General features: G+C 40.5%; 1 protein-coding gene across 1 annotated transcript; it reads right to left on the bottom strand.

Annotated features, from left to right (window-relative positions):
* Positions 1-9,064: 9,064 nt before the first annotated feature.
* Positions 9,065-16,788, bottom strand: LOC134187532 (guanine nucleotide-binding protein G(q) subunit alpha-like). Its single transcript, XM_062655675.1, has 5 exons — positions 16,600-16,788; positions 13,583-13,737; positions 13,399-13,527; positions 12,678-12,807; positions 9,065-9,320 (listed from the first exon to the last, which is right to left on the bottom strand). The coding sequence occupies exons 1-5, from the start codon at positions 16,744-16,746 to the stop codon at positions 9,075-9,077; spliced, it is 807 nt and encodes a 268-aa protein (XP_062511659.1). The 5' UTR covers positions 16,747-16,788; the 3' UTR covers positions 9,065-9,074.
* Positions 16,789-18,887: the final 2,099 nt, after the last annotated feature.

Below are 18,887 nucleotides of genomic sequence, written 5' to 3'. Positions count from 1 at the left end.
TAGGCGTAGCAAGGGTTATAGTAGTCGTCTCACCTGTAGTAGTACACGACCGACTCGACGGAAATACTGACTCGGCTCAAAAGAGAAATACCGACTCAACAAAAATGACCATGTAAACAACTTTGAAACGTATAGTGTGCGTTCACTGGTACAGTGTAGCGTTCATGTAATCTCAACCTAGGGTTGTTGAAGCTTGTCCGCTAGTCTAGGCGGAGTCACGCAGGATGTTCCAATTTAGGTACTATCATAACTTTCGAGTGTACCTTCAAGGTCATAGCGAACGAAGAGTAAGTGAACAGAGAGTAAGTTAACCTGCGACAAAGCGCCTCGCCAAAGTGACTTACTGTTTGATGATAAGACTTCCTGTCTTTTCTCAGCCACCCGTATAAACAAGTATTGGGTCTAATGTGACTCAGCCATCTGTATGAACAAGTTTTCGGATGCTTGTGTCTAGTGACGTGCACGTGGTGCTACATGCTGGCAAGTAAGTGCTTGCCAGGACATGTGCAGCAACTGTTTGGTGTTGTTAACCCTAGGCATTGTTGCGATTGGAGTACGTACCTGTGCCTCATTGTTGAGGCTAAGATCAATCGTGGGTGTTCTAGGAACACATGCATAGATAAGTTTCCTGCTTTGCAGTGCGTTTGGAAGCACATTGCTAATTCTACTGTACAACCAAAGTACCCGGAACTGGAATAGGATGCAATTTCTCGTCGCCTACGGTTCAGCATTGTTAGTGCTCCCTTTCATTATTTCAAGGACTCCAAATGCCGGAGATGCCACAAACATGGTCAAGTAGGGCGCGTGTGCAAAGCCAAAGCGGGGACAGATAAACATGTAGCAGACAGCTCATGATCAGCAGGCTCAGACGAAAATGTAGAAGTACAGAAGCAGAATTCATCATTTCCCTGGCATCACTGGCTCTCTTCGTAGCACCATCCCAACTTGTATGCACAGTCCACATGCCACTGGTACATATCATGCCACCTACACAGCAGGAGTATTTCAAATGTTTGTGTTGAGCAAATGCGGAAATATTCGGTGGGGTTTGCAGTGACAGACAGGAAGTGGAGAGGTACTGTACCAGCACTTATGTCAGTAAGACTAGATACATGTAATGACTGATAGGGCATGGTTGTCAGTGTTACATTGGGATAAAGTAGAGTGAAAGCATTAGTTCATCTGAGACAGAAAAGACTATGTAATATTTGGTGACATCATTAGTCTTTATCTTAATGATATAAAGTTCAGTTTGCTGAACCTCCGTCTGTCAGCAGCCTCCACGTAGAATAACGCAATCTCAACCAGGACCAGAAACCTTCTTCTACGAGCAAATCACGGTGGTGTCATATTTGCATGCAACATCTAGGGACTCAGGTGGAAAAGTTTGCTAACACACAAATTAGAGCGATTTATTGCATGAGGAGAAAGAGATGAGGGGTTGCAGTAAGAGCTGGAAGAGAAAAGAGACAGAGATGAACTGAATTTGCAATGAATAGAGATGAAAACTAAAGTCCGTTTCAGAAGTAAAGTCACCTCTGCAAACACAACCGAAAATGGGCTGCTGACGCGTAACCATAGAACGAACTGAGGTCATACGGAGTATCATTAGAAGCCCTATGTTTGCTTCATTCAATTACGCACACCTCTCATTCGTAGAATGCTTTACACCAAAGATATGTCGATTTATGTGATGCTTCTGGTAAAATAATGAGATAGAAGGTGGAGTCTTGTCAATCATGTACCATTCTAATTGCATACCTAGTGTAATTAGATTGGCATGTTGTCCTAAACAGTAACTAGAAACAGCTTGAGAATGTAATCTGCACGCTAGGTACAGCCACTAAGACTCTCTATCGCTTTCTACAGCACCGTTGGCTATGTTCTGCGTAGTTTACTGGCAAGGTATTGCAAAAGCAGTAATGAGACAGTGTCGATGTCACGTGATGTCACACGTGATGGCGAGAAAACCCTCTTCAGTATCACGATAGAAAAGCGTTGCCCGCCTGATAAGTATGAGTAAGTTGTGCATAAGTGTTTCAGCTACTGAACCAAACAGCACGCTTTGCAAACTGTGATCTAGGGTAGATATTCTAGAAGTTGGAGTCCTAATCAAAAAGTTACAAACGCGTCCGATAGAATTTATCATTTAATCAGTTAAAAGCATACGTAAGCATATCTCATTCTGTAAATGCGTCAAAGGTCTCAATTTGATTGTTGGTAACCAACAATCAAAGGTGTATGCGGGTGTAATGTACTAGCGCATGTGGCCGAAATGTTCCTTTAAACCAGAATAGGTCGCAAAAGCAAGGCTGCCCAAGTTGTTTCTGTTTCAGGATGATAAGGGCAAATAGGGTAGTTATTTCCAGCAATTTGAGCAATTCACCAGGACCAATTATTGAGAGGAAGAGCAACGGGTGCCAGAGCTCAGCGCTCCATTGACAGGTAATGCTCTTAAAGTTTATTCACGATTGTCTAATGCTGTGGCAACAGACTATAAACAAATTGGACAAACCTTATTCAGATGGTATGACTTAACAAAAGATGGTTACCGATTGTGATTTAGAAGCAGTCATCCCAAACTGAGACAAAGTCCTCAGCAGTTCATTCACTAATTATAACCGTAGCGAGTGGACATGTCCTAAACAGAAAATACAGCAAAGTCCATTAAAGACTTATTTGTAAAAGAGCAAATTTCGAATTCTTGTCCAAAGAATGAGTCACGTAACAATGGTTGCGTAGCAATAATTTCTGTCAAACTAGAACGGCGAAACTCAGAAAACAGACTTTGCTCTTCTTCTAGCTTTTCCTTCCCACGCTTCAGTCTCATTTGCTCCTTAGTCGCTTAAGGGAGCGAAATTAAGAGTCACCTCACTCTTGTTACCAAGAAATTATAAAGGGTAACTGCAATGCAAAAGTCAAAAATTCTTTTATGTTGGAAATCAATAGTTCTAGTTGCATACATGACAGGAAAAATAGTTTTAGATTTTAAGTTAAGTATTCGCTGAGAAATAGCAGGTCAAAGTGGCTTCCGGTTCTTCAAGTTCCGGTAATGGACGTGGTGTAGTGTACAAGTCACAGAGGGGAGACGTGTGTTTTCTGTATAGTCATCGACCTGTAAAAATGACTACATCTTCATATCCAAGGCAACGCTACTATGGTAGAGGCGACAACAGCAACAGTTATTCTTCAGAAGAGTCTTTGGGAGGTTTCAAGGTGATGATACCGTTTGTTCATAGCATGAATCGCAGGATGAAGAAGATCTGCTGAGAGCCATTAGACCATACAGGTTTGAGCTCAGAAACAGTGTCTCTGAAGCTTTGAGATCGCCTGCTGCCTTGAAAGTGCACGAGGAAGAGAACAGGCTACCCAATAGCCTGTCACCATCGTAAGTAGAAGTAGAAGTAGCAAACGTAATAGACGCACATCCACGTAAGTAAACAACCATCACAGGTGTAGCTGTGGTCGTTGTGAGATGATGGATACGTACTCATGTGGAGTGCGTGTGCTGTCAAAAAGTTGTCTCAAATAATGACGCGATAATAATGTACAATACTAGCGACAATAATGGCACAGTGTACTGCATCGTGAGTTCATGCAAAGCTCTAACTAAATCTAGTGCTGTGAGAAAAGGAACAAAATGAGTTGACGTTCGTTCGTTGAATTCACGTTGACACAAGGTTTGACTTCACTGTACAGTATATTGTAAAGCATACGACTGCCTTCACTGCACATGATGATCGAGTACATACATGCGCAAGTCTAGACATCAAGAGTCTGCTCTCTCCAGCCATTCGCAGTACTTTTAGTCCTGCACGAGAGATCCTTCCTTACTCTCATTTTCCAGCTTCTCAAATGTGGCTCTCCTGTTCTTTTGTGAAGGTTCCACAGTATGTGCTGCAATCTTGAAGTGTGGAGACAGGTAAATGGTGGCCTCAATTTCACTTTCTATAACTCAAACCAAGTTCTTGAATAGACCTGGCCGCATCTCAAAGCAATCAGGCTCAAAGTGGCTACTACAGACTCCTGTCCACTAAGTAGGACGCGTCGTACTCAGTAGTAGTCGCCCGGACTACACAAACGTATCTGCAATTGTCTTTCTTATTTGCGATTCCCAATCTTAGCTTGAGGATCTTTGGAAATCAAAACACGCTACGTATGACTAGCACGAATTAGTGCATCCTGCAGCCACGCAACACCAAACCATTCTTTTGCCACAGATTCCTTTGTTTACAGTACATGCTAGCGTGGAGTCTCCCCTCTGTGACGTGTACACTACACCACGCCCATTACCAAAACTTGAAGAACCGGAAGCAACTTTGACCTGCTATTTCTCAGTGGAGACTTAACTTAAAAAATCTAAAACTATGTTCCTGTCATGTATGCAACTAGAACTATCAATTTCCAACATAAAAGAATTTTTGATTTTTGAATTGCAGTTACCTAGTCAAACCCCTCAAAAGGGACCCTTGATTCAGTTTTTGAAGATGTGCTGCCGAGTCAAATTGCATTTATCTGGCATCATCGTTATGTCGACCCAGCTCCCTGTTCGACTGTAAATCTATAAGAAAATTGCTGACACACGTATACAAATAAACAAAATTATAATATATTGCTTCAATTGACATGACAAGAGAGAGGCTCGCTTCACTTGCCAATGATGATTGATCGGTTGGTTTCAGTTAGTGAACAAACAGCATGTGCCTTTGTGTCTATGTAAAAAGTTTGGAAATGCGGACAGTACAAAAGTTGCCAGTTGCTCGTAGTCTGATCAGAAGAATGGTTGGTAGTATTCTGCCATAACATGAAATGAAGCGCTGTTGTTGTCGACAACAAGTTGTGAATGAGAGCCAATTTCTTGATAAGTATGGCTTCATGTGGATGACTGACAACACAGTCCAGAAAGTTCCCATGGAAGGTTACGCTCAATACAGCCTACTATGTTAGTACCATAAAGCTTGTATCTGCCTTACACTATATGATGCAATCATTGGCGACATTCCTAGAATGTGAGCAGAAGAAAGTCCAAACTCAACATGGAGTGAGGTAAATGCTTTACCAGAGCACAAGCAAAGAAGGAAAACACAAGTCGTCTTTGGTTGTATTAACACCAGAACAGTACATGGACATAGATCATGACGAGATTTTCAATTGCAACAAGGAAACCGCATCAATTCAGAAATATAAAACCAGAGACAGTCTAATCTTCATCATGCCTAAACCATTGCACTTCCAAATGATGCGAATTGCACTTAATTAAGTCAGTCATGGGAAAGCATCTTGAAGCCACAAAGATGACATGACAAATCCTGATTGATTCTCTATTGGCCTGGGTAGAATGTGACATGTCAAGATTATGTCATTCTTGCGATATTTGTAAAAGACAGTGCCAAAAGAAAATCAGTCAAGGAGTTAGAACTCCACTGTGGGATACGGTGATCAAGGTTTCTAACATGCCAATGCCAAGTAGTAGACAGGACCCGAGATCCTCCTTGGTCTGACAAAATTTATCAAGATGAGATACCCAATATAGTGCAAGTTCCTGTTCTGATAGATCAACGGAATAAGCTGTTATGGGAAGAAGCTAAAAAAAGGGAATACAATATGCTGAATAAAGTAGTTACACAGAGGCCAATACTACACATACCAGATCACTCAAAGCAATGTATTTTGAGAACCGATGCCTCAGGTACGGGAGTTGGAGCTCTTCTGCTGCAAGAGCAAGGAGAACACGCCTTCCACATTCGGTATGCCAGCAAAAAGCTATCACCAAGAGAGAAAATATTCTCTGCCATCGAGAAAGAATGTTAGGCTATTATATGTCTGACGATCCTCAATTTACATATGTGGAAAGAGTTTACTTTACCTGTAGAAGACAAAATTGTCAACGTGCATAACATGAGATGGGCCATGTACCTGGAGGATTATTTGTTCTGCATGGAAGCTATTCAAGGCAGCCAGAATTGTGGAGCTGACTTCCTCAGCTGACTTCCTCAGCTGACTTCCTCAGCTGGCTTCCTTAGCTGACTTCCTCAGCTGGCTTCCTCAGCTGACTTCCTCAGCAGAGTGATGTGATAAAAAGCTTTTGTGTGGATCTGTGTTTCAAAGTGGTGCGGTAGGCATATTGTCACAATCCATGTGCCACCGATGCACATCATGCTGACGAGACAAGAAGAAGCACATCAAGCTTTGTGTTGATCAAATGTGGAAATAGACAGTTGTAGAGTGACAGCTACAAGATAGACATGAGGAGGAGTGCCACTGGCATTATACCAGTTTGATTGGATACATGTAATGACTGGTAGAGAGTGGTAGTTGCTGCTACACTGGGATGTGATGGAAATATACTTGAATAAGAGGCTCACTTGCCCCTTGAGAAAGACTTTGAGATATTTGGTTACATTACTAGTCTTTATCTTACTGATATAATTGCGCTTGCTGAACCTCTCTGTATCAGTAGCCTCTGTGTGGAATAGTGCAAAAACCTAAAACTAGAAACTGTCGAGTACCAATACGTCATGCTAGCTTCACATTCATGCATAACATGCAAATGAGAGGAAGTGCACTCTTTTGTCTGCAACTTGGTACAAGAAGTGATTTAGACCACTGTTTTGTTGGGATGATGTCTCTTAATCATTCACCAACTCCAACTTGCATAGACTAAACTTTGTATGCATTTGTCATTCCAAACTAGGAAACTACCAGGAATACAATAATCCTTAAGACTTTTCAAGCCACACACCTACAAACAAATAGTCAAACCCTTTATTCACAAAACACAGACCCTACATTTCATGACAGGGCCTCCTATTGCTATGTGAGTCTCAAGGCATGTGTTCACTATCCTGCTGGAGCTAAGCTAGAACATACAACAGAGCTCACTATAGTGTAAAACCAGAGGAGGTAGAAAGCTAGCACAGTGAGACCTGGGTGGTCTTACTATTCAGCCAATAAGCACCTTCTAAGTCTCACATTTAAACAACATGCCTACTTCAGTCTGCCTTGAGCTACTGTGAGTGCAACATCCATACCTTCTGAGTGTACGTGACTACCAGCGTAGGAACCGAGGGGATGATGGGGACGAAGCCCCTTGCTCAATGTAGGAATTTAAATTTCTGTGCTAGTGACTTTTGCAAATCTGTTTACGGTCTGGCAAGCGAGGTAGTTTTTGCTTACATAATGACATCCACGGTACATCCCCCCTTGTAAACATCTTCCTATGCCACTGGTGACTCTTTTTATTACAAACTTTTTTCTTGCTTTCCCGTGGTAGAAGCAGCGCTTATGCGTGTTTGCCTGGTGCAAATCTGCCCAAGTGGGGAGGTCAGCACCATTCGACGGATTCATTCAACCATGCCTACTTGATGTGTAAGCGCTGCCACATGTCGTAACTCCTACGGTTTTGCTCGATATCGGGTCAAGCAGAATACGTGAAACTCGTACTATCTTGTACCGTAGGTGACTGCTTTGCAGGTAGGAAGTGTGAACATTAGCTGCTGTCAGAATCCTAATAGGGGTAGAGTAAGGTGTACTCAGAGTAAGGTCTATTACCAGTTGGAGACGTCTGACTAGTTACAGTATACGTTTTGACTGCCTTGCTAGCTAGAAGCCAAATTCGCCTGTGGGCGTTCCTTTGACGTACGCTAGCTTCTACATCACACAGAGTTGTGGTCACTAGTCATCATAAACAGTGGGATAACTCACAAAACATTATTCTATAACAAATCATCTTGTCTCACACAGACAATTGAGAAAAATGGTCGTTGAACCACAGAAAGACGAAACATTCTAGAGCACTGACAGCGTAATTATGTGATGTCTAAATATAAACACAAATTCACAAAAGCAGCTCTTATCAGTCATCGTTTAGAGTACATCTAGACATATAGCAACACAGAAACTAAGCACACAAGGTCTAGAGAAGACCAAATTCGCCTATGGGCGTGCCTTTAACGCACACTAGCTTTCTACCTTCTCTGGTGTAAACCTATCACTAGACACTACAGTGCCACCCTATTGATTGTGTTGCAGCAGACCTTACTTTGATACAGTCACAATAGCCAGTAGTGTAGTTCAAGCTCAGCATAGACTGTGTACTCATTTACACTCCTGAGTAAAAAGAGAGGTCCTCCGTACACTAAGCAGAGAACTAGGGCCAGTATCGACAAACCACGTAGCACTTGGCCAGATACTTGCAAAGCAGTTAGCAAAGCCATACAGGGGTTGAGAATCAAAGTTTGACAGGACTTAGGATTGCCATAGCACTGACAAGGTCAGAGATACTGCCCACTCCAATACTAAGACCAAAAACTCATTTATACTCCTAACATCAGAAAAGCAAAAAAAGGTTAATTCCTTGCTCAAAAGAATTGTCATTGTGACTCAAGCTTGTGACCGTAAGGTCCCAAAAATATTTCTGGACACCATGCAAACACAATACTAAGCCATGACATCACACAAATGGCAAATGGCAAATGGATAAAGAGCTGCTGTTATACACAGTCATACCCCCCATATGGCTGGGTTCCTGTGTACTACCTAGGAGCTATGGGCCGTGCTAAGCAAACTCCTGAAGCCTGGCGAGGTACTTGCAGGACCACCGACTGCAATGCCAACTGTGGTGTGGGCATCCAAAGTCCCAATGGCGCCACAGTGGATGATGGAATTGTCACAGTCTGGGGCCTTTGCCACCCCCAGTCAAAATCAGGTACTGATTTATATTCAGTCAAGACAAGCAATTGTGTGTGAGTTTCTCGATCAAAGAAATTATGCCACAGCTTGCCATCACTGTGACTTGAACTTGCTACCCTGATGGGTCCAACTCGCAACCCTGATGGGTCCTGGATGTGATCACTCCATAAGATGACTCTCTAACCAACTGAGCAATAGAACCACACACAACACACACACACACACACACACACACACACACACACACACACACACACACACACACACACACACACACCAACCTACCAACCAATCAACCACAGAACCAGTGCAATATATAAAATGTAGACAATACTAGCAAACTCACATAGGCATGCAAGAGTATGGTCAACAATCAACTACAACTATTTCGTGTATAAAAAGTTACAATTGACTGTGCAGTTTTGCACATTAACATCCTCACTCAGTACATGTACAAAACCAATAAATTGCTTACCTTTGTATTCTGGAAAATAATCTGATAAATGAGACATCTTGATTTTCTCCTCCAGCAGATCAATCTTATTGAGAAACAGAATAATAGAACTGTTCTGAAACCACGGATACGTGATGATAGTTTGAAACAAAGCTTTGCTTTCCTCCATACGATTCTGAAAAAGAGAGCTTGTCACACAAGGTTTTGATTTTAGTACCGGAGAACATCACTTAAAACTTCTATACTTCATAACAGTAAGTGATGCATTGCTTAACTAAGAGATCAATGCTAAAAAATACCAAGTTTGACAAGAATCATAAAAGCATTCCAGGCACCTCTTAAAGCTACCAGTCTTAAGACTGTAAATAAATTTTGCACCAGTTAATTATTCAAAGAAATAGTGTGGAATGTCAGCTAATGTAAAGCACAATCGCAAAGTCACTAATCAAGCTGACAAAATTCACAGTTGCTAGATCAACAGCTGCATGCATCAATCTTGACAAAGAAAGTTCCTACTGCTTTCCAAAGCCCATCATCTTCCCACTAATGGTCTTCTGTTTGTCTCTGAGCACAGGTACTGTAATTCAGCTAAGTGATTCCCAATTTCCCTACAATAGTGCTATATGTAATTGTGACTCAATCCATCATACTGAATAATTACACTGGCCTATAGCCTTCACAAACAAGCTATTTTGTAAATTGTGTCGAGACTTGAAAGATCTATCAACTAAATGCCAACTGAAGTGGTGCGATATAAGGTGCAAGTATTTGAGAAAAGACAAACAGAGTCATCAAAGCAGTACAGTAGTACAGATTCTGCTGCTTGTGAGTTTGATGCTTATGCAAACTTTGGTTACAATATAAATTCAATTTCATATAAGCTGGCAAAAACAATTTGCATGACTTCATAAAGCCTGCCCCACTTTGATACAAAGTGCTCTCTTTAGTAGGCCCTTCCCTGCCCAATTCAAATCCTGGTTGGAACATTGCAAATATAACTAATAACATCTTAAACTAATAAAGATTGTTAGCATTTTTGTTTGGCAAGCGATGGTGTTCTGTCTTTACATAGGTGCGTATCACTGGTTGTGTCGCACTGATTTCTGTCAAATAAACGCTAAAACTCAAGAAACAGGCTTCGGTTTCTCTTCTTTTAGTTATGTCTTTCATTTCTTCATTCACGCTTTAATCGTCTCACTCGATTACATAGCTAGTTGCGTAACAATGGTCGGTAGTCGCATAACACTAGTTGCGTAGCAATAATTTCTTTCAAACAAGCGTGTGGCAACTAAAAAAACAGACATTTCTCTTCTTTCAGCTTTTCATTTCCATGACTTCTGCCATGCCTCAGTCTTCTTTGCTCTCTAGTCATGTATGGAAGCAAAATCAAGAGTCACTTCACTCTTCTTGCCAAGAGAATACAATAGAGTTGACCCCTTGAAGGAGATTCTAGATTCAGTTTTAGAGCATGTGTTGCCGAGTCAAAATTGCATTCATCTGACATCGTCGTTATGTTGATCTATCTCTTCGTTCGGCTGGAAAATTGCTGAAGTATGTATATATAAATATATAAATATAATATATCTCAACTTCAATTGACATGACAAGAAAGAGGCTTGCATCGCTCGCCAATTAAAGGTGCCCGCTCACGATTCACAGCGCACGTGCAGACACACCCACGCAAACTTGAAAAAGTGCCACGATTTCAAGTTGTGTCCTAACGAAGCAGAGCAAGCGAACATCTTAGGGTGCACCATGTTCTATAACATACAGCCTTTATTCCTAGTATAAAGAGAAAGGCGAATCGCGTTCTTGTCCACCACGGCAGTTTTGCTCCTGGTACTTGACATTTTGAGAAAGCTAACGACAAGAGTGTTAGGTTCTTTATCTACACATTTACCATTCACCGTCTTGAAGTAGCTTGCTGTTGAACAACAAAGTGCTTTCTCGATCGTTTCTTGTTGCACGTGACCCAGAAATGAGTGGAAACCAGAGCATTATCACACTATCGTGATGGAAATGGAAACTCTGAGCGTGAAAGTAGCCACATAGAGGTGCTGGACGCCGCCAACACTGCGGATCGTGCATCTATCATGCATGATAGCTACTGGCCTCGAAGTTCAAGACCCATTTTCAGGTCATGTGCAACAAGAAAAAGATCAAGAAATCGCTTTGTCATTCAGGTAAATGGTAAATGTATGAATAAAGGAACGATTTCAAGCTTACGTGGGTGTGTCTGTGCGTGTGCGTGAATTCGTGAGCTAGCACCTTTAAAGAGGAACTCCAATGGAAATACAATCTGATCTCAAAATGTATGCTTTATCGTGAAACTTTGTGCACTACTTTCAGGCAAACAGTCGCTTTGGTAGCGGAGAAAACGCGTGTTAGGTACAGACCATGCGCCAGGCTCATACGTCAACTGGCACTAAGATCCATCTACACCAAATGAAATTGCATGCGTAGCTCAGTTATCTTGCGAGTAAACTTCATGAAAACTAAATGAGAATGGTAACTATAGAGAAATGTTGTGTTTTAAGGCCTTAGAAGAGCTCTTTGTAACGAAAGTACAATGCTAGAGGCCATTTTCTCCCAACATACTTGACCCTCTCCTCTCACAAAGGATGAGGCTAGCACAATAAAACTCAACGGCAATTAGTGTCAGCCTTCGCTCTATTGATCTACAAGGAGAAACACGCACAAGGTTCACGTATGTCAAGGAAGCGTAAACGTTCTCTTCGAGAAACCTGCTTATGCAGATCCTTGTTGTCCTCTAGTCCTAGGTTCTACTTCCACGTCAAATTTAGGTAGCAGTCCGGTGTGCTCAGCTTTAGCAATCAGCATGGCTTTTATGATAAATGCCTCATGAGCGGCGATAGAGGATTGAATATCCGAAAATGACGAAAGGGCGGGATATTGCCATGGTCAGGGTGTAAACAACTTATGTACTACAGTACTAGCACATCGTCTATATCACTGCGCTCGGATAAAGTCTCAAAGCCATTCTGCACCTGTAACACTTCGTCCAGCCACTGTTTGAACGGGGCGTGTCTGCTTACTCAGATCTTTCCAAGAGAATCTCATATTTGAACCCACTGAATGTTCTCTTCGTAGATTAATAAAACAAACGCTAATGCTAATTACCATTGAGTTTTATTGCACTAGCCTCATCTTCTGTGAGAGGAGAGGGTCAAGACTGCCAGGAGAAAACGGCGTCTAGCAGCCTGCTTTCGTTGCAGAGAGCTCTTCTAAGACCTTAGAACACAAGATCCCTCTACAGCTACCATTCCCGTTTAGTTTTTGTGTAGTTTACTTGCAAGATAACTGAGCTAAGCAGGCAATTCATTCGGTGTAGGTGCATGCTCCATACATAACCTACGTTTTCTCTGCTACCAAAGTGACTGTTTGCCTGAAAGTAGCGCAGCAAGAAGTTTCACGATAAATCCTACATTTTGAGATCAAGTTGTATTTCTGTTGGAGTTCCCCTTTAAAGTCTTCATTGTATACAGTAATTCAACTGTTTGTAGAAAGTTACCTCATTTTGTTCTTCGAACAACACCTGGTCGTATTCACTAAGAGCCACAAGAAACATGATAGATGTAACATTTTCAAAGCAGTGAATCCACTTCCGACGTTCAGACCTCTGCCCTCCGACATCAACCATTCTACCCAATTCATGAAACATATTAGTTCAAATGACAGCTATTGATGTAAAGCACCAGTTAAAAACATTGGACAAACAGATAGACAAACTAGACCCAGTGAGGCAGACAACACATCAAAGTAAAAGCTAAGTCACAATCAATTCATCATTATGTCTATCTACACATCTGTACATCCATTTATACATCTATCTTACGTCTAATGCCACTTTCATGGTTCTCTGTCAGGTAGCAACATGCCTGTTTGTGTACATATAATATCGTTTTAAGTTTATATGAATGTTATCTTCTATTATAAACAGCTGCATGAACAAAACAAAGTGCAAAAGTTTGTAGAAACAACTTTTCAGTTGGTTAACAATAAAACATAATTTGATGTTACAACAATAGACTTGCTAAAAACCGTAGCAATGCAATTTCAAACGTTCTTGTAAATTAATCTCACCCAAGACAGAAAGTAACAGAATCAAAGAGTAAGAAAAACCATCAAAAAGACTAAAAATAGTCTACAAAACATGCACAGAGACAAAGACCAACTGATACAATTTAAAGTAAAACTAACAATGAGAACATTGGCTGTGTGCTTTCTTGTACCTAAACAAGACTTTGTCCAAATTAAATGGATATTCAATAATTCCTGTGGTAGGAACACGCACTCTCAACACATCCTGTTGATTAGGAATATACCCCTTAGTGGAGATTCTATCCAGAGCATCCAAATAACTGAAATCAGAATAACATCAAACACATAATAAATACAACCAATTTGGTTGCTCACTATTTGGCTGAATCGGACAGTTGATATTCTCTACGTCGATCATAGCAAGCCTGCATTTTTGGATCAGCCCACAAAGCCTTCAGAGCTTTCAATTGAGTCTCATCTATAGCCTCCACGTGGTCTTTATCAACAACACGAACAACAGCACTATTTTCCTACACACAAGGAACACAAATTAGACATTGTGCAAGACAGTCTACATGGAAGTCTCTCAAACACTGAGTAGGTAAGGGTTTTACAAAGTAAGAAAAAATATGAAGTAAAGCCCCAAATTTGAGCAGAAGGAACTTATTCTTGGCCCATAAAAAGAGTATATTAAACAAACACAAGTACAAAATTGTTACTGCAGTAGACCCTCACTTATCTGACCCTCGCATATCCGACAGTGTTCACAAAATGAAAAAATTTCACAAGCTCGTTGCACAAGCACAGGGACAACGTGCAGTAATGGCAACGAAAGATACGGAGGCTTCTAGTAATATTTTTAACCGTTTGGTGATTGTAGTTTGCATACTCTAATTTCATAAATGTTGGGCGATCTAAATTTTCGGCAAAATTAGGTTGCCGCTATTACGATGTACATTAATTTTCGGCGTAAGGTGGTTTGTAGGAACCTTCACATACTAAATACAGTACTAGACGCATATCATATCACTCGGCACGTGCTAAACTACTACTAAGTAAGTAGTCTCGCGTAGCCAGCCCCTCCCCATTTTTATTAGCACCACATGTGGTGTGGAAGTTCGAATTCTTGGTTTTAGGTATCAAAGTCCCATGATACTTATTTTATGCTCTGGAGAGCTGCCTCACAGGCGTCTCAATTCTTGACAAGTAGGCGGCAGATGTACTCAAATACCATTGCTGCTGTTTTCATTTCAAAAGGGAGATCAGTGGCACTGGTTGTCACCAAGAACGTGACAGTTGTGATCTTTGACAGTCACTCGCACGGCCAGAAAGGTGCTGTCATTGTAGTTTCTACTGGGATTGCACCTGCAATTCGCTTTCTGTGCAATCGTCTCTACAGAGGCATATATAGACAATAGGTGAGGAGCTGATGTTTGCTTTCTAGAGAAAGTGCAAGAGGGTATAATGCAGTAGTAATTTCAATTTTATTGTTTGGTCAAAGTGCTGACAGTTGCCCAGATTTTTGCCAACATATGAATGTGCTTACAGTACATATACTAATATTACTACTAATGTCTGTTTTGAATGTTTCAAAAGAAACTGATCCAACATTTGAATGGGCATTAAATTTGGGTGGACATTTAATTTGGGCATGGCAGACCCTTCGCCAAAATTGCCGAAATTAAATGTATGCCGAACATTTACGAAATTAGAGTATATAGTACACGTATAACGTCTTTGTACAATCAATTTATCACTAGTGTATTGTACATGTTTCAGAGTTCAGACCATGTACACACTGAGACTCGAAAAAGCAAACTGGAACTCCCGAGGTATGGTTGAAACTCCGACGCTTCTATTATCCGTTCTTTTCACTTATCCGACCCTTATTCCTTGCCCAAAGGGGGTCGGATAAGCGAGGTTCTACTGTACTGAAGTGCTGGCAGGATTAGGCAACCACAAACGAAGTTCACAATCATAAAATCTGCAGAGCTGGGTCATTGTTCACAAGACAATCAAGTTCCCAACCATCATTAACATAATAAACATACTGTTACGTCTCTGTTGCCTTCAAATAAACACAGCCCTGAAAGAAACTTGCAAGGTCATGGTTTGCAACTGAACAAATTGAAACAAGCTCTCAATAAGCATCATCTTAAAAGAACACTACAGAATCTCACCATGTAAATGAATTAACTCTCTCGTGTTAATTCTTTCAAAGAAAGATAATTTCAATCATCAGATAACACAAGTGCAAAACCAAGTCAATTACATAAGCATAATTCATTCATACATTGGAAGACTCTTTTGTGTAGCAGAAGTTTTATTTATAAATAAGACATCAAATGTTATTCTGCATTATGCTCTGGCTACCTAAGAGATACTACAAAGTAGTCCTTCTAAAATGCATTGTAACAGTTTCTTTGGCAACAGTTAACATGTTTGGTATTTGTGTTCTTGATCTCCTTGCTAAACTTTAGCCAACACTGCAACTAGCAGACATGCCTTAATATTAACTGACATGGATGCCAAAAGTTCAATACAATTGATTACATGTAGACTGGGTGTTAGAAATTAACTTCATTCTTAATGAATATAAAACAGTGCATAAACTGTACTGATTCTATCAAATAACAACCCAAGCCTGCTCTGATCACAGTTAATTAATTAATCTATACATACACATACCACGTACATAATCTCACTTTCAACAAGATGCTATTATAACTGAAGAGTTTACCACGGTATACTGACATGACAGTAAAACTGATGAAAGAATGGTGCTTCAAAACAAGCCATACAGATTTACAAAAGTATCAAATCATATTTAATAGAACTAAATAGTCTTCTCCTTCTACTCCTTCTTCTTCTTCTTCATTGTCATATTTAGTTCGCTGCCACTGTCAAACCCATCATCAACTTCAAGACTTTTCAACTTCAATGAAGGGCTTCAACTTGCTATAGAGGTCGTCTAGCATATCAGATATTTCATGAATTCCAGTAATTCCTTCCATCACTCAGCAACCCACTATTGCTCTTTCATCTGTCTCACAGTTTCTTCTTCTGGTAGCTCCTTCACATAAGCATGTGGCTGCTCCTTCTATGCTATGTAAAAGTTGTGTAAACTACGTTGGATAAATATTCACACAACTCATTCAGTAATGGCACGCTTGTCCTATAACATCATGCATTAAAGTTGCACGGTCAACCAAATGGCATATCTTGCCTAAAACAACCAACCCATAGACAGTGTATCAACCTGCACACGAGGGGAACCAAAATCAGCCAAATGGCTATACATGTATAACAGTTAGAATATTACACAATAAATAGCTTATCAATCGGCAAACAATATTTATCAATTACTTATTGGCTAAAAGATTAATAATTACCTCATTTCCTGAATTTTGAAACTGAATCTTGAGTAAGTCCATGGCCGCCAAGAGGTTCTCCATTGCCATGTAAATATTTTGAAAAACCAGAGGCTTAAACCCGGCTCTGTCTGTGTCTGTGTAGCCTTGGCCATGAATGATTCTCATCTGCTTAATAAATGTAGACTTGCCTGACTCACCTGTACCTATGATTAAAGATGGAGATTAGCAATGTAAAGTTCCTAAAATATGCATGGTATCTACCTTGATCAGTATATCCAGTATAATGTACAATGAATTGATAATATACAATGTAGTTTTCTATCTAGATGCAATTATGGATACCAAAACTTGGTAACTACACCCTGTGTGACAATCGTCAAGTGTGCTGTTCTGAGTTGGATCAGGGTAGCTTGCTTAACGTTGTGATATTCTCATAATTGTCTGATCTTAAAACTTCAATGGCAACAGATGGATTAATTAAATAGATTTGTTAATTTACTAATCAATTTGTCAATCCTGAATGTCAATTTTAGAACTAGTCCAAGATTCTGGCAAGATCTTCATATTCTAAAAATTTTATATTGATATGTTAATTAAACTGTTCACGAATGTTTACAGACATGCAGACACACATTGAAACACCTCAAAACAAGTGCTCATACGGCACATGCCCCCACACACTGCATTTGGTTGTCCATGCATACGATTTATAGTGCATTCATTGTCTAGCCATTGCATAAAGATCATTAACCCTAGGTGTAGCGAGGGTTATAGTAGTCGTCTTATCGGAAGTGGCAAACAACCAACTTGACAAAAATACCAACTCGACAGAAATGACCATGTAAACTTTGGAATGTATAGCGTGTGTTCACTGTTATCACTCATGTAATCTCGACATATGGTTGTTGGAGCTTGTTGGTCCTAAGCATTGTCGCGATTGGAGTGCGTACCTGTGCCTCGTTGTTGTGGCTAAAATCAATCGTTGGGTGTTCTAGAAACACACGCATAGGTAAGTTTGCAGTGAGTTTGGAAGCAAATTGCTAATTCTACTGTATAATCAAAGTAGTCTACCTGAAACTGGAAAGGCAGACCTCTCAACTCTCAAGATTTCGTTGTGAGATTCATGATCTACGGGCATGTCTTACTATTTCACAATTTGTGCCAAATTCTCACGATTACCAGTCCTTTCTCCCGACAAGCCCAACCACGGGACACTCGGACAGTCGCTTTGCACAGACCTGTTAGCCCCGTCTTTCCAGACATAGCAGATTCTTTAAACTAGACTCTATATACGGCTGTATCTGGGGTATCTGGGGTATCCACCTTCAGTAAAAGTGACGTTTGGATGTTTGAGGTGAAGCCTTGTCACACAAAACATAACACGAGACCAACACTAAGCTGTTAACCATGCCTAGTTTGGACACGTTTATTAGGCGTGGTCGTTTACAACAGACAGTCTCACAATGTGGTGAGAAGAAACGTTGAGAGGTCTGGAAAGGGGTCAATTTCTCGACGCCAAGGGTTCAGCACTGTAGTGCTCCCTTTCATTATACACTGTAATGCATCAAGTACTATTTCTGATGACATCAGACACCTACGCATTTTCTGGACCACAATATGTTTCTAAACTGCATGCACGTTCTTTGCTAGCTCAAACTCTTCCAATAACATGCCAATAAACCTGCCAAGAAAGTAACAGCCATGATCACAAGACCGTGAACTGCAGAAAATGAATTATGCTGGCTGTGCCTTCTTAGTCTGATCGAGTTGTCTACACTGTCACGTCTCCAAAGACAGTAGCATGGCCAAAAAATGTTCACAGAAGCAAAAATCAGGTTGCCTAACAGTTTTCAAGACAAACAGGGCTGTAATGTGTCTATCGGCTACCAAGAATACAGTTGCACATCACGCCTTGTATGCCAAAGCATCCCAAACCTTGCCTTTCTTGCCTCTGGAGTCTTTGTGGCACCAGTAAGTTTATGCAGCTCTTATTTTTCAGTTCCAATGTTTGATGGTAATTACTACTCACTCGTTCTGATGATTTCAGATACTGTAAATCCAGAAAATTTTGTATTAAAAAAATTTAGTACTTCTGGCATAATGTAGTTCGTACACGTGTTATTTTCTTACGAGACAATGGTACTGTACTGTAGCCAAATTCAAGTGTATCTATTTACAAATTTACGATAAATTTTAGTATTCATGTTATTATAGTACATAACTAAAATTTCATGAGAACCAAAATTTCTAAATTTACAGTATGGTGAGTTTCGTGTGGAGAACAATGATGACAATGGTACCACTTA

The sequence above is a fragment of the Corticium candelabrum genome, chromosome 12 (genome assembly GCF_963422355.1).
Source record: "Corticium candelabrum chromosome 12, ooCorCand1.1, whole genome shotgun sequence".
NCBI classification, from domain to species: Eukaryota; Metazoa; Porifera; class Homoscleromorpha; order Homosclerophorida; family Plakinidae; genus Corticium; species Corticium candelabrum.
Note: the sequence above shows the minus strand (reverse complement) of the source record. Positions and strands in the feature narration are given on the sequence as shown.